The following is a 14,958-nucleotide window of genomic DNA, read 5'->3' as shown; positions in this document are numbered from 1 at the left end:
GTCATACAGTTCTCCATTTATCTTACACCCAGGATTTTGGAATGATATAAACTGTGGCTATCCAAATCCCTACATATGTGAAAGGCACAACAGTTCCATTAATTCAACTGTTCCTCCAACAACATTTCCAAGTCCAAGAGGATGTCGTCCAACCTGGCTTTCATTTCGTAACAAGGTACCATAAAAAATATGGTCTATGCTGGATGTTTGGCAAAGCATTAAATAGAAAACAAGGGAATTTTTAAATCATACTGTTTCTTATTAAAACAGAACGACATTATTTTTATGCAGAGAGCTATGACACATGCACATTTTTCTTTGTTTGCCTATCCATTATTTTGCAAGAAAAGTGCTTTGCTGATGCTTCTAACGAAGCAAATTCAGTTGCAGTTGATTAAAGACAATTCTCTAGTCAACTCTTCAAATGTTTGGAAGCACATTTAATCAGAATTCCTAAAGTATTGATGCCTTGATCGTGGTGTTTTTAAACCAAACTGTAATCCTTTTTACTGACTACATTTTGTCTTCCTTAACTTTACTAACATGGTATGTGTTGTAGAATAAAATTAATAATCAGGCAGACTAACATCAGTCATGCATAACTTAGCACTGTTAGCTGTCTACAGAAAAGTCAGGATCTGCTTATTTTCTAGGGATTTCAGATCAAATCTAGTTGTTGAGCAAAACACTTTAGTAAGACTTCTAATTTTATATAGAACCAGTACCAACACAAAAGCTTATTGAAAGTTGAATGTACTTTTTCAAATACATGCATTATTTTACTGCCTTTTTTCCATCCTGCTCTGTTTAAAACAGTGGTTATCAATTGAGGGATATTGGAGTGAAGATAATATATAGAGAATTTGTTCATATTTTAGTGTTACAAAATATTTGGATCTACAGAAGAGGAACGTGTCACTTGGCATGCTGCACGAACAGCTTGCATGAATTTAGGAGGAAACCTGGCCTCGATCCCTAATGAACAAGTGCAAGGTACTGTGCACAGTTTTGTAGCAGCTAGATGAGATGACATTTAATCCTTACAGGCTGGCTGGGCTGTTTGTCTGAATACAAACAGATTTGAATAATGATTGCATTTTTGATTTTTGTTCCAAAACATATAATTTTTAGAAATCTCCAATGAGGTCTTCACTTGAATCTACCAAATTTTAGTGTTGGCTCAGAGAGATATATATGTGTATATTGTCCTGGCAGCCAAAATAGTGGTTTTTCCTGTTTGCACATGATGCCAGCTGGACCCTGCAATTTCCAATCCAAACAATGTGGTTTCGCTAGGTGGCATTAACTTGCTGCATGGCTTTCCTTTTAAATCAAGTAGAACACCTTTAGGATGAGAACCTGCCTGTGGGCAACTTGAAACAGGCTTGAGTGCTCACACACATATCCAGAGCTCTCCACACAGAAGTGCCACTCTTTTCACTGGAGGAGCTTGTTGCAATGAACCCAAGAGCTGCATCCATGCCTCAGGGAGATGAGAGGGGGAAAGCTACCCTGTGCTTGAATAAACAAGGCACACATCCAAACTAAATACAGGGGAAGACCTTGATAGATGTTAGACTGACTTTGACAGATAGACCCTTTTTTTAGGCATACTGTTTTACCCTACATGTGAATGTGATGAAAAAAAAATGATGCAAAACATATATTGTCTGTGAACTCAAGAGAGCACATTGAAAACTCAACCATTGTCAAACAATGCATTGAAGTCTGAGCAATTAAATAGTTTAAATTGCTTACGCTGCTGATAAAAACTTAGTACTAATTATGTTTTCCACTTGTGAAGCGCTGAAGAATCAAACTTTCATTTTTCAAACAGTTATATTCTTATTTTACATAATTTCTGCAGTGGTTAATTCATGCACAGGACTTGAATTCTAGGTAAAAGGGAAATGAGGAATGGAGCTATTAGCACAAAACTATTATCATTGCAGGAAGTGCAGGCATAAAGGCCTGAGTTCCTGTTACAGTTTTTGCAGAACAGCAATGCTAATATTTGGCAAAAAAACCTACATGTTTCATTCCTGGAGGAGTAAACTGCATACATTTAAAAATACTGAAGGAAGGTGAATGATTAATAGAACAAGCAGAAATTAATCTATTCTTTTCAAAGGAAAAAACATTCATAACCATGACTGCAACAGTTGGCAAAAGCCATGGTGTATTCATTTTATCACCACATTCCATGTGTCATGGATTAGTAGATTGAATATAATTCATAATGTTCATGATGGATGAGTATCAGCTGACCCACCCTGCTTTATTTGTGAGCTTGCCACCTTAGCTCAGACACATCAGCACCCACCTGGACTGTGCAAAGCAGTGATAATTGATTTGCTTGTGTTTAATACTTCTGTTAAGTCTCATTTGAAGCATGTTTCTTGTGCATTTTTCTCCCTGCCCAGGCAGTGCAGGCTGTTGCCCAGCTGTCCAGGGAGGGAAGGAGCACTCTGGTGCCTCTGGAGCAGCACTGCTTATGCAGATGCACAAAAGGCAGGAGCTCGGTGGTGCTGTTGTGTCGCTGGGGGGAAACGTCTCTTGTGGGATTATCAAAAATGTGTGTGATCCCCACAGCTGTCAATGTCTTGAACTAGGATTCAAAAGTGTCTTGGGGCATTATAAAAGCAATTTCTATCATGGTTTTGGGGTTCATTCCAGTACCAGCTTAGATACTTAAATGAAGTATTTTGCTCAAAGTCACAGTTATATATCTACTTACCCATTCATCAAACTCAACATTCATCTCCTTTTCATCTCACCTGCTTGTGTTATCAGCAGTGGAGTGTTCTGCATTTCAGAAAAAGTATTTAATGTCACCAATCTCAGCGAAGCCAAATATTTCAATTGTCTTATATTAAAATTATTCCTCTTTTTTTTCATTTTTTTATTCTAGCTTTTCTTACCTTCCATTTAAAAGATTTTGCCACCGAGACATGGATTGGATTAAATGATATAAATCATGAAATGAGGTTCCTCTGGACAGATGGAACAGGGGTTTACTTTACAAACTGGGCCAAAGGCTTCCCATCTGGCCATGTGGGTTTATATGCGTACAGCGGCCAGGTAAGTAGCAATCACAAATTGTTCACTGAAATTTGATTTTATGGAATCATTTAGGTTGGAAAAGGCTTCTAAGATTGTTTAGTTCAACCATTAATACAGCACTGCCAAGGCCACCACTAAACCATGACCCTAAGTGCTGCGTCTACATATCTTTTAAATATCTTTTAAATATCTTTTAAATACCTCCAGGGATGGTGACTAAACACTTTTCCCTGGGCAGCCTGTTCCAATGTCTGAAAACTCTTTTGGTGATGAAACTCTTCCTCATATCCAATCTTGTTTTGTCAACATTGGGCCACTTCTTGTCCTGTGACTTGTTATACAAGGGAAAAGAGATCAATACCCACCTTGGCTAAGGTTGAATTTATGCATTTGTGGTGATTTTAGGTATGTCACTGCTTGACTTACTACTTTGATACTTGTATACATGTTGGATGTAAATCCAGGTAGAGTGAAGCTTTTGAGCCCCTGTGCAGTTGCTGTATCAGCTGGTGACAGGATCTGTGGAGTGCTCTTGCACAGCCTTGTTTCAGTTTTCAGTTTGTGATGACTCCACAGCTTTTGTGTTCAGCCTGTGTTCTCTCATGGGCTGTGTAAAGAGGGCAGTGGTTCTCCAGCCCCATGGCATTTTCCCAAAAGCACAACAATGGGCGAACATCCTCCCAGTCCTCTGGTGACAGCTGTGCCTGAACTTGGCAGGCTTCCCAGTTGGCTTGTAGTTTGCAAGGGGGCATTTACAAACATTCCCCTGACACAGGTGTCTTACAGCAAATAAGCAAATTCTGCTGGTCACAGTTGCAGAAAGGACATGGCTCTATAAAAAGACAGCCATTCAATTTTTACAAGGAAAAACCCTCGAACCACCAGAAAATCACTTTCTCTATTTCTCTGTCAAACAAACTGATCTGATAGGTCACAGAGTTCCTTTCTCTCTGATCATGTGTGTGTACTCTGGAACTACAGCACTTTATAGTGCTAACTCTATTTATCATGAATGACATTTTCAATGTAGAAATTGGATTTTTATGTATAATATCCTTTTCCATGTCTTTGAAAGGAGCATCTGTGAACTCTTTTTATCTCTACAAGAGGAAGAAAATTAGGTAGAATTTGGAGTTCTAAAGGAAAATATTTTAAAAATGCTACTTCTCAAAAAAAAAAAGTTTGTCTCTTTTTATGTGAAGTAATAGGATTTTATTAAGTCTTATGTGACAACTTATAAAGTCCCTTTTTCATAAATTTTATATTTTTTTTAAGACTAATTGATCTTAGCAAAAACTATTATCATAGTTAGTGAAAATTAGTATGCAACTGTGCAGTTTGAAAGATTTAAATCCCAATGGTTTTCGCCCAAAAATGAAGTAGTTGTCTGAACATCTTCTCAGATGAAACAGAACAAAAACCAAGCAAGTAAACAATAAAATAAATATGGGTGTTTCATTGCACAAAGCTGCTTGAAACCCTGTAGGATTTTACACTAATCACTGTTTATTTGATATGTACTAATCTAATTTCTAGCTATTGTGTCCATGTTAGAGAAGTTGAAATGTCACAGTAAGGCTGGAACTGACAGAGCAGTGTCTATCTGCCTTTGGGCTGGAGCTGTTCTAACTTTACTGTGTGTACTATTACAGCCTGAAACAATAAATTGTTGCATTGCACTTTAAGGGTTCTGTTTTATTTCTGGGGCAAGGTTATCCAGTCTTTTCTGCAATGATTGATCTAATTTCTCTTTAAATTGTCTGTGACTCCTCTCCATGCTGTATGCCTGGGGATTTAGAATACTAGAATTCCTCTGGTCCTCTTACTCACCCCAGTGTAGTGCAATAGAAAGTAACAAAGAAGCTTATGAAGTGTAAGAGGAATAGAACTTCTACATCACTTGTGTAACTTAAAGCTTGTGCTCTTAAAAAAAAAAAAGTTACAAAGATATGAGACTAAAATTACAGCATTACTTGTGTCTGAAGATGCAAACAGGGGTCAAAAGTTCCATATTTGCTTATTCTAGCTATTTTTAACTGGTGTTGTATCTCTTTGCCTCGAGGCTGATTGTGTTGCCATGAAAAACAAATCTGTTAAGGAAGCAGGGAAGTGGGCTGATCAGAGTTGTGATAACAGCAGAGGATATATATGCCAAATTAATGCAGGTAATTCTCTTTTTAGTTAAAACCAAACCCTTTTTTTTTTTTTCCCAAGGAAATTGCTTAAATATGTGGGTTTAAACATGATTTTGCTTCCAATAAAGATAAATGCACGAGTTGTTCTTCAGGCAGGAAGAAAAGGGTCAAATAGTCACATGTGTCAGAAGTCCAGTTAGTCACTGCTCTCATCTGACCCTTCCCAGCAAATGCTGTGTTGCTATTTTCCTGAGCTGGAATTTGTATCTGCATCTTTGTGTCTAGTATGACCCTTGATATGACGTTTGTTCCATAGTTTTTTTATTTTTCTGAGTACGTTGGCTTTCAAAACCTGTTATGGAAAATACTGGTTTGTACATGTAGCATAAACTGTCTGGAATGAGACTGTAACCTGTCTGCACTGAACTTGAGAAAAATTGCCTCTAAAAAGAGATTAAAAATATTTAAATCTATCCTCTGTTTAAGTATCTGTGTAATTTTTAAGGACTGATCTGTTGTGACCATTTTATTTCTTGGAAAAAAAAATTTAGGAAACCAAACAGTTTCTGCAAACCATTTCATTTGATGAAAAAAGATTTTATGAAAAAATCCTGACCTAATCCTAAGTAATTTCAGTAATACTATTCTTGATGATTATGCAGAGTGCTCCTTTAGTATTTATCAGAAGTTGCTTTAAGCAGCTCTTTTCCTTTCCACAGCTTTGTAATTGAATTTTACTACTGTTGCTGGCTTAAAGCATAGTGCATCTTACCCATGCTGGTTATAAACCAGGGAATATGAAATAAGAAAGAATTTTGTTTAGTTCTATTTGCAACCACAGTGAAATCATACTCCCCTTTTGAACAAGTATATGGGTCTTTTTTTCATGCTTTATTTTACAGATGCTGAATTTCTGCCTTCTACAACTTCATCCCCATCCAACATTATCCGTTATGGGAATAGTAGTTACTTGTTCATCCACACCAAAATGACATGGGAGGATGCACAGAAAAACTGCAAACAAAATCAATTTGACCTTTCCAGTGTCTTAGACCCCTACAGTCACTCGTTCCTGTGGCTGAAGATATTAAAGTATGGGGTGCCTGTGTGGATTGGTCTTAACAGTAATGTGGTAAGAACATTAAACTAATTGAACATGATGCTGCTTTTCTCATGGACAAGTCAGGAACTGAAAAGTCTTATCATCTCTCTTTACTTTAGATTATTTGCTTACATCTTGGACCTAAATACTTTTGTGCTGTCAGAGGAATCCATCCTCTTCTGTTAATCTAATTAAATTGTATATATTGCACATGCTTTTCACACTTTTTCTATGATATTCTACTCTGTGCACTTCCAAATAAGGCATTTTAGTCTAGCATCTTGGAATATCTTTTTATATATTTCAAGTGTGATATATCTGTGATATAAAATCCTAATATTTTAGAATATACAGAAGAAAACATCTCCTTTGATAACGATACCTAATTTTGAGAAGTATAAGAAGGTGCTATTGCTATAAATATTTTAACATTTTTGAGGATATTTAGCAAAATAATTAATTAGTTTACCTAGTTTAATTGTATTTGTCTCCCCTTTCTCAGTTGTTTGTTATTTTAATACTTTCTGTGTATTTCAATAAGGTATCTTTTTCTTCTTGGCACAGACATTTGTCCCACACACTCCATTGGGCTGAGCAAATGAAAAAAACCCCGAATATGTGAACATAGCATACCACTTCCCAAAAATCAAAAGATGCCTCTAACATTACTCAGCAGGATAAATGAGTTAACCAGCTTTGGTGGGAAATGAGTACTGATTTAAATGTATTTCAAGTTAAAATAATCTACATGTCTTGAAACTTCTGGGGAAAGAGATAGTGGAAAAAATTAGTCATCAGAATTTCACTTCCACAATTTATTTCAAATGAAATTGTTATTAGTCCCAAATTAAAGGTATTGTTAAGTTCAACATTAACTCAATGTTACTTTGCATTTCCTTTTGCTGAAAAGCACTTGTTGCACTGCTGTATTTCTCAATAAATATCTGTTTGTCACAACAAAAATCTCAAAGTTTGAGCCATTTGTATTTGTTATTGGTTTCTAAGAAAAGCCTCAATCCTTTTAGCAAAAAGTACTATAGGCCGATTAATCTACTAGGCAGAGTAGATTAATAGAGTTTAATCATTCCAGGTGATGGTTTTTTTTCCTTAGACCAATGGGCATTATGAATGGATTGATAACTGGAGAATGAAGTACACGAAATGGGCTGAAGGGGAGCCAAAGCAAAAACTAGGCTGTGTCTATCTTGACATTACTGGAGTCTGGAAGACAGGATTCTGCAATGAAAGTTACTTCTCTGTTTGCAAAAAATCTGATGGTAAGAACTTGAAATCTGACCATTGCAATTTAATAAACATCTCATTAGAGATGTTGGGGTTTATTTCCAGAGCTAAATAGATGAAATAATTAGAATTTACTTAGATTGGATTGGGCTAGTTTAAAGTTAAGTAAGTAAGGGCTTAGTAACACATAGTAAGAAAGAGCTAGTGTGACTGTGAATTGCTATCACTTTATATCTAGTGTTAGACAAATTTTGCAAAGCTAAGACTCACACTACTCTGCTATTTATTCTCCTATTGAATAAAACTGCAATGTCAAAACCTGCAAAAATCAAAATGCAGTGAATGTAAGGAAGTAGTCACATGTTTTTTTTAAACTATTTTTAATCAGTTCAAGCTCCCACTGAGCCCCCTCAGCTTCCAGGAAAGTGTCCTGAGTCAGAAGGACACAGATCTTGGATCCCTTTCCGAGGTCATTGCTACTACATTGAATCTTCATCTTCAAGAAACTGGGCCCAGGCATCTTTAGAATGCCTTCGGCTAGGTGAGTATCCTACTTTTCCTAAAACAAGTATCAAGTAACAAAAAGTATCAAGTAACAAAACCTATTTGTTTTCCTAACTGTGGAAAGCTGAACATTTGTTATGTTTTTTTGGGAGTTCAAGGATGGCCCAAGTGTTGGACAAGACACTTGCATCCAATTATTGCCTTAATTGGAGAGGTAATGGAAAACCTATGGCCCGCACTGCTGCATGCATGTGGGACCAGGCGTGAGAGGAGATGTGTGGCCTGGAGTGATGATCATGAAAATAGACATCTTGTACTTTGACCCTGATAGGAGATAAACAGCTTCATCCACAGCAGCCACTAAAGCTTAATGGAATTTGTGTCTTTTGTATTCTTGATCTAATTTCTCCCTTGATTATTGCAGTTTTATACCACTGGAGTGAAAGCTGTTTAGTCTGGATAATAAATGGGTAAACTAGGGCTGCTGTGCAGTTTCATTCTCTCAACTTCCTTCTTTGGGAAAGGGATGAAGATTGATTATGATGGACTTCATATGTCGGTAGCATTGTTGGTTATGGCATTGGTGGCAATGTAACATAGGTCTCCCATCAGATTATGCAGAGATCTCATTCACTCTCCAGCAGAATTTATTATAGCTTTATCTTCACTGGAAGTATATATCGTCATGTGGTCAATAAGAACCTACCAGTGAAACCCACGGCAAATGTAGACACCTGGTACTGGGTGAGAAGATTCCCCCTCTCTTTTCTGATACTCAGGTTGAAGCATTTTGTTGAAGCAGTTTGTTGATAGTACAATGAGAATGTTTTCCCCTGTGAAACATCTCTAAGAGATTTTTCTTTCCCTGTGTCTTCCAGGTGCCTCTTTGGTCTCAGTCGAAGACTCAGCTGAAGCCAACTTTCTGACCTACAACCTTGAACCACTTGAAGGCAAAACATCAACATTTTGGACAGGAATGTACAGAAATGTGGATGGTACTTTCTCTACATTTAATGTCTTTTTTTTAGTGAATAATTATTGCAAGCTTTTTGACATTAGTGTTGAAAATTTCACATTATAATTCCGTAATAAGGAAGATAAAGCAAGACAGAATAGGCAAGAGGCTACTTTAATTAAATCCTATGTTTGATGATCATTGTTTTCACATTAATGCAATTAATATTCAATTAGACAGATATTTCTATCCTTATGATAGACTTTAAAGTACAGTCTTGTACTGTTCAAGTAAAAAATACCAGCATAACTGTCAGTGGCAGGTTGCAAAATAGTTCAGGTGACTTCAGTCGGGATTTTCTTGAGTTTTGGAAGATTATTTTTGCAACTGCCTATCAAGCACTTGAATGACAAACTTATTAGGGATAAGACAACTTTTCAATTACATTGCTTGAATCTTAACCAGGAATAGTGAAAATTTTTGCTAAAGGAAAGAATTCGAGGGTAGTAATTTATATGCATGACACATAGAGGAAAGCTGAGGTTTATTCATGTGGTCAGTTGACACAAAAAGTGTTTCTTAAAGTGGCTCTAGAGCAGTGCAGAGCCGCACACTTCTCACAGTGATCATAAATACAAGAGTTCTTCAGCTCTTCATTATTGCTCTAGATAGTGGTTATAGCAATTTCAGCATAACTGCATAGCTAAATTTCATACCTCTATGTGTGTATCCAGATTGTATTCAGTTGCCATGTCCTCACAAAAAGGGTGTCAGGAATTACTGAAAAAAAAACCCAAATCAAATGCAAAATATGTAGAATCTTACAAAAATCAAAATACAATTTTCATGCTGAGTCTAAGAATTTGCTTGAGTACAACTTACAGTCACAAGGAGTACATTTATTCTAAATAAATAGCACTATTAAAAGAAAGAAAGAAAAAAGGAACCGGAAGGAAGAAGCAGAAAGTCCCAAGCATAGCTGAGCAACAGTGATCACAAGATTTTGGAAGGAGATCTATAAAAAGGAAGATCGTCTGTGTAAACCTTGTGGAAAGGAGTAGAAACTGGAAAACAAATGAAATAAAATTGGACCTAGAAAGACTTCAGTGTGGGATTTGAAAAGAATAACACAAAACCTTCCTACAAATTACTGAAATAAAGAGCATTCTGGTGAAGTTATATTTTAACATCACTTATTTCTAGAAATGGAATAAATCATTGACACTGTACCATTGCTACCACTTGTGGGAGATTCTTGTTGGAACTTGCCTTTGCAGCACCATAACCCAGATTTGTTTGCCATTTTCCAAATACTGATATTATATAATTTACATAGGGGCAACATGTTGTGTCAGAAGTTAATAGTTTAGTGGTCTGTCTCCAAAAGTGGCGACAAGTAAATTTTTCAGGAAGGCAATAAATATAGAGCATGTGAAAGTATGGAAATTAAGAATATCTTTTTTTTTTCCCTATTCAATGAATCATTTAGGACTATGGTTGTGGCTAGATGGCAGTGCAGTGAATTTTGTCAACTGGAATGTAGGAGAACCTTCTTCTCAGCAAAATGAGCACTGTGTTGAAATGTATGCGGACTCTGGGTATTGGAATAATTTCTATTGCTCTTCCTACAAAGGGTATATTTGTAAAAAGCCAAAAAGTAAGTGGGCATTTATGAATTTTTTTATGTATGGAATATGCTCTCTGTAAACTAATACTAGTAGATGGCTGTTACACACAATGCATTTCAACTGGATATTCTGAATTTTTGTAAATGCCAAAGGATGCACATTTCCCATGAAAACAAAAAGATAGAATGACTCTTCAGAAAGTAGTTCTGGACAGTAGTCAAGTCCCTTAAGAATTTCTTCTAGAAGACTGTGTTCATATCTTAGCTGTACCTAGCGTATACACTTGACAAGTTTGCGTGTTTTCTATCAACAGTTGTTGAGAAATCACAATGTGAGGACCATGACTTTTATACAAAAACCTGTCTTATCTATATGCTAACATATTCCTCAGGGTATCCCCTCTTCTCTGCCCATGGAGTAGCCACTGTTTATTTCCCTCTCCCAGTCTCATGTGCACGTGTTTTCTGAGTATGACGTAGTGTTTCTATGAATTGAGTATTTATAAAGCATGAATTATTTAACAGCTTGGGATCTTTTGTCTCTGTGTCCTCCTGTTGAGAAAAGATGAATGAATGAAAAGCAAAGCAAATAGTATAGTCTGAATGTGCTAAACTGAATATGCCCTGAAATAACTGAGTATGCAAATTTGACAGTAGGGACATCTAGTGTATATGTATTCCTAAAAGTCATCATAATAATTTCTTTCAGCATATATTGCAATAGCAAAATCTCTTACTTATGCTTCCTAAGAAGGTTGAAATGTGTAGCTGCAATATACTGACTTCCTCTACAATACTGGAAATGAGAGAAATTTTGCTATCCTTTCTGTAAATTTGTTCTCATGCAAAATTATTCTTACTTACTCAAATGCTTTTAATGATGACTGTGTCTTTTACAGGAAGCACTGCAACATCTCAGTATATCCACCCTTTCAGAGTCCATTTATCAATCTTTTTGTATTGTCATTGACAAAAATTCATGGACGTGGCTATGAAGTGTTAAAATAAATTGCCACTGCTCCATTTTGACCATTCATTTCAATTATTTGTGCTGCTACTGGCATTCACCGGTTTTGATGCTGACCAAAGAGCTGAAAGCTCTCAGATGAAAGCTAGTTACTTTTTTTCTAGGATTAGCTTTAGCCAGTCTAGTCTACTAATCTGGAATGCCACAGATTCAACCTAATTCCAGTGTCAATGCAAGGATTATATAGTCACTCACCCCAAATCAGGACACAAGCTAGTCCTACATTGTTATAGAAATGCAGCTTTTCTAGGCATAGTTTTCAGAATTGTGACAATGCTCCATGTGCAGAATTTAAACAAATTGTTATAGCTACAGACCAATAAATGGAGCATTAGAAGCATGGTTTTTCCGAGTTGCACTGGCTATTGCTGGCTATGTTTGCTGTTTTCTGAAGAGACTGAAACACAAAGACATGATAGAAGTCTTCCCGTAGAATAGATGTTGTTTTCTGTTTCATTTGTTGAGCTAATTTTTACCACAGTAATTTGAGAGTTCTGTAGCAGGTCTATTCCACAAAGTATCTAACTTTATTTCTTAAGTGAGGAGATGCTCAGTCTGGAGAAGACAAGACTCTAGGGAGACCTTAGAGCACCTAAAGGAGGCTCACGAGACAGCTGGAGAGGGTCTTCTTATAAGGGCTAGTGACAATCCAAGGATGGAAATTCACAACCTCCCTGGGCAGCCTGTGCCAGTGCTCAGTCACCCTCACAGTGAAAAAGGGTTTCCCAATATTCAGAGGGAGCATCTTTGTGTTGCACAGTGGTGGTGCCCACACCCTCTTTTCTGTCACTGGGCAGCACTGTGGAAAAGATGTAATGTGGGGACTGGTAAAAATAATTTAAATTCCTGAGCTCACCTTTTTCAGAGTGAAACATGATGCATTGATTTAAGATTTAATAATAACCAGATTTTATATCCACATGGTAAAATAAATACCTTCATCTTAAATGATGGCTCATTCACCCAGCAAGCCAGATTTCATGGCCCTGATGTTAAAATTTAAATGAGCTACAAAGCCACATCTTTTAGTTGAGATGTGATACCTGCTAGAGCACTGTGAAGTTCATGAGTGATTTCAAGTGTCTATGCAGGTAAGCCATCAATGTCTATTGGAAAACCAAATTTATTACGCTTTCTATGTTTATATAACAAGTACTGGAAGAATTTTTAATTATATCGAGGATGATGTCTGACCATGTCTATCCTCAAGATACTGTATAAAATTTCTTTTGGTTTCATTCTGATGTCTGGATGGAGCTTTTTGATATTCTTTTTTTTGCTAGTTTGTGTAAATAGCTACATATGAGACCAGAATACACTAGACCATTGTGCTATGCCTTAGGTGTATATAATTTTGTATGAATTAAACCCAAGTGTTTTCAGTATTCAGTGGTTTGTATTACCACATGTTTATCTGAGCATGATTTTCAGTATGTTCCAAGATATAAAAATAAATAATGTAGAAATAAATAATAATACAAAAATATAATTATTTTTTAATGTTTTCAAGTTCCAGCAACTGAAATGCCACCAGCATCTGAAATGCCACCAGCTGAAATACCTACAATGGGTAAGAATGTTGTCTCTCAAGTAGTAAAAAACTAGTCCCACGTAAGATCATAAACCAAAAATATTTTGTATTATGTCTCAAATTTTCTGTTATGCCAAAGTAGTGTACCTATTTCCTAGAATGACACTGTTTCCAATTAGCACACAATATAGTCTATTTAGGTGCATCTCCAAATACAGATTAAAAAAATAATAATTATTTGTGATATGGCATGCAATATTAGTGATTTAAAATCAAGTTATTTTATGTTGCTACCTCTTCTTCTCATTACATTGAAACAAATTAACCCCTTTTTCTCAGAAGATTATGCATTCTCAAGAACTTGCTTCCAGTAATCAGATAAAGACTTCTGTAGCATTCTCTTGATTTCTTCCTATTTGTTTTCAGTAATGACGAAAGATGAGAAGGCTTCTACCCTAAACCACAGCAAAGCAGGAGTGATAGTTATTGTTGGTATCATCATCCTAGTTGGAAGTGGCCTTGCAGGATATCTCTTCTACAAAAGAAGAAAGAATTGCTTGCCAACAAATGACAGCTTTGAGAATAATTTGTATTTTAATGGTGATGCAGTTCCTGGAATTAGTGACACAAAGGATCTTGTGACCAACATAGAGCAGAATGAACATGCAACACTGTAATGTAACAAAAGGAAATGTAATGTAATATGTAATATAAAATGTAATGTAATAAAATGTGCCTTGTTTTATTAAAATTATGCAATTAGAATGAAGCCAAAGGTATTTTCTCATGTGCAATTACTGTACTAGCCTGTTTCTGTGTGTGTGTAATGTCATACACTTCAGTTATTTTATTTTGTAGCCATTATATAAAGATTTCAGGTCTCAGGATTTGATAATCACACTGGTGAATGTGGGTCTTAAGAAAAGTGAGAATGTTGACTAATTATTAAATGGAACAGTAGAAATTGATAAAATAAAGTAAAATCCAAGAGCCCCTTGAAGAACACACACAAGATTTGATGTTTCTGCATCAGATTTGTTTCAAACCATGCTATTGAACTCAGAGCTATTCAGTAAACATATTCTAATTTTACCATCTTTCAAGTATTCCCATGGGCTTAAGTACAGGCATAGTCACTAGAGAATAAGTCTGTATTTGGGCACATTTCCGTTTGGACCACATGGGCAAAAAGACTTTTGTGGTATTTCAGTTCCACAATTTCGTACAACACAGAAAACCAAGAATGAAGTACTTGCAGTTTATATATTCTAGGATTTTATCAGGTGAAATCTGGGGGCAGACCTCTGGAGTGGAAAAATGTGTTTGATATTAGCTGCCAGTTTTGGCTGGCCACAGGTGGGTTTGTTGGTGAGAGGTGATGAAGGTCATGGCCAAAGTTCCTTCTTACCAGGCAGCAGTTACTGGGGAGAGGGAGGAAGATTGCCTGTGCATGTTCTGGAGGTTTCTAGGAGCAGAAGGTTTCTGCAGAGCTGTTATGGTGATCACATATTGGTACTGCTCTCTACAGCTTCTCAATAAGTAGCATAGGTTTGTGGGATGTCTGCTGCAAGTAAAGAAAAATTTAGCTTTACCAATATAATAGTTACTACTGATTTTATTTACTTTCAAAAATGGTTAAATCAGCGACTATTTATGGACATCTTCTATTCCCCAAGGAGTTTATAGTCCTAATTTTTGTAGATCCTGTAAAATGTAAATCATGCGTGATTCCTCACTTGCTTAGAAAGGTTTGCAAGAATTGATTTTTTGGT

At 36.3% G+C, this 14,958-nt stretch overlaps 1 protein-coding gene across 1 annotated transcript in view; it reads left to right on the top strand.

Moving 5' to 3' along the window:
- Positions 1-14,750, top strand: part of LOC115917211 (macrophage mannose receptor 1-like) — a 52,693-nt gene extending 37,943 nt beyond the window's left edge. Inside the window, exons 20-30 of the mRNA XM_030970953.1 lie at positions 33-175; positions 879-993; positions 2,912-3,081; positions 5,126-5,228; positions 6,101-6,330; positions 7,412-7,577; positions 7,931-8,083; positions 8,925-9,041; positions 10,491-10,658; positions 13,166-13,225; positions 13,613-14,750. Coding sequence (XP_030826813.1) covers positions 33-175; positions 879-993; positions 2,912-3,081; positions 5,126-5,228; positions 6,101-6,330; positions 7,412-7,577; positions 7,931-8,083; positions 8,925-9,041; positions 10,491-10,658; positions 13,166-13,225; positions 13,613-13,863 — 1,676 coding nt within the window. The 3' untranslated portion in view covers positions 13,864-14,750. The remainder of the gene's footprint in view (positions 1-32; positions 176-878; positions 994-2,911; positions 3,082-5,125; positions 5,229-6,100; positions 6,331-7,411; positions 7,578-7,930; positions 8,084-8,924; positions 9,042-10,490; positions 10,659-13,165; positions 13,226-13,612) is intronic.
- The last annotated feature ends 208 nt before the right edge of the window (positions 14,751-14,958 follow it).

This window comes from Camarhynchus parvulus, chromosome 2 (genome assembly GCF_901933205.1).
Source record: "Camarhynchus parvulus chromosome 2, STF_HiC, whole genome shotgun sequence".
Classification (NCBI taxonomy): domain Eukaryota; kingdom Metazoa; phylum Chordata; class Aves; order Passeriformes; family Thraupidae; genus Camarhynchus; species Camarhynchus parvulus.
This window is presented reverse-complemented; position numbering and strand designations above follow the sequence as displayed.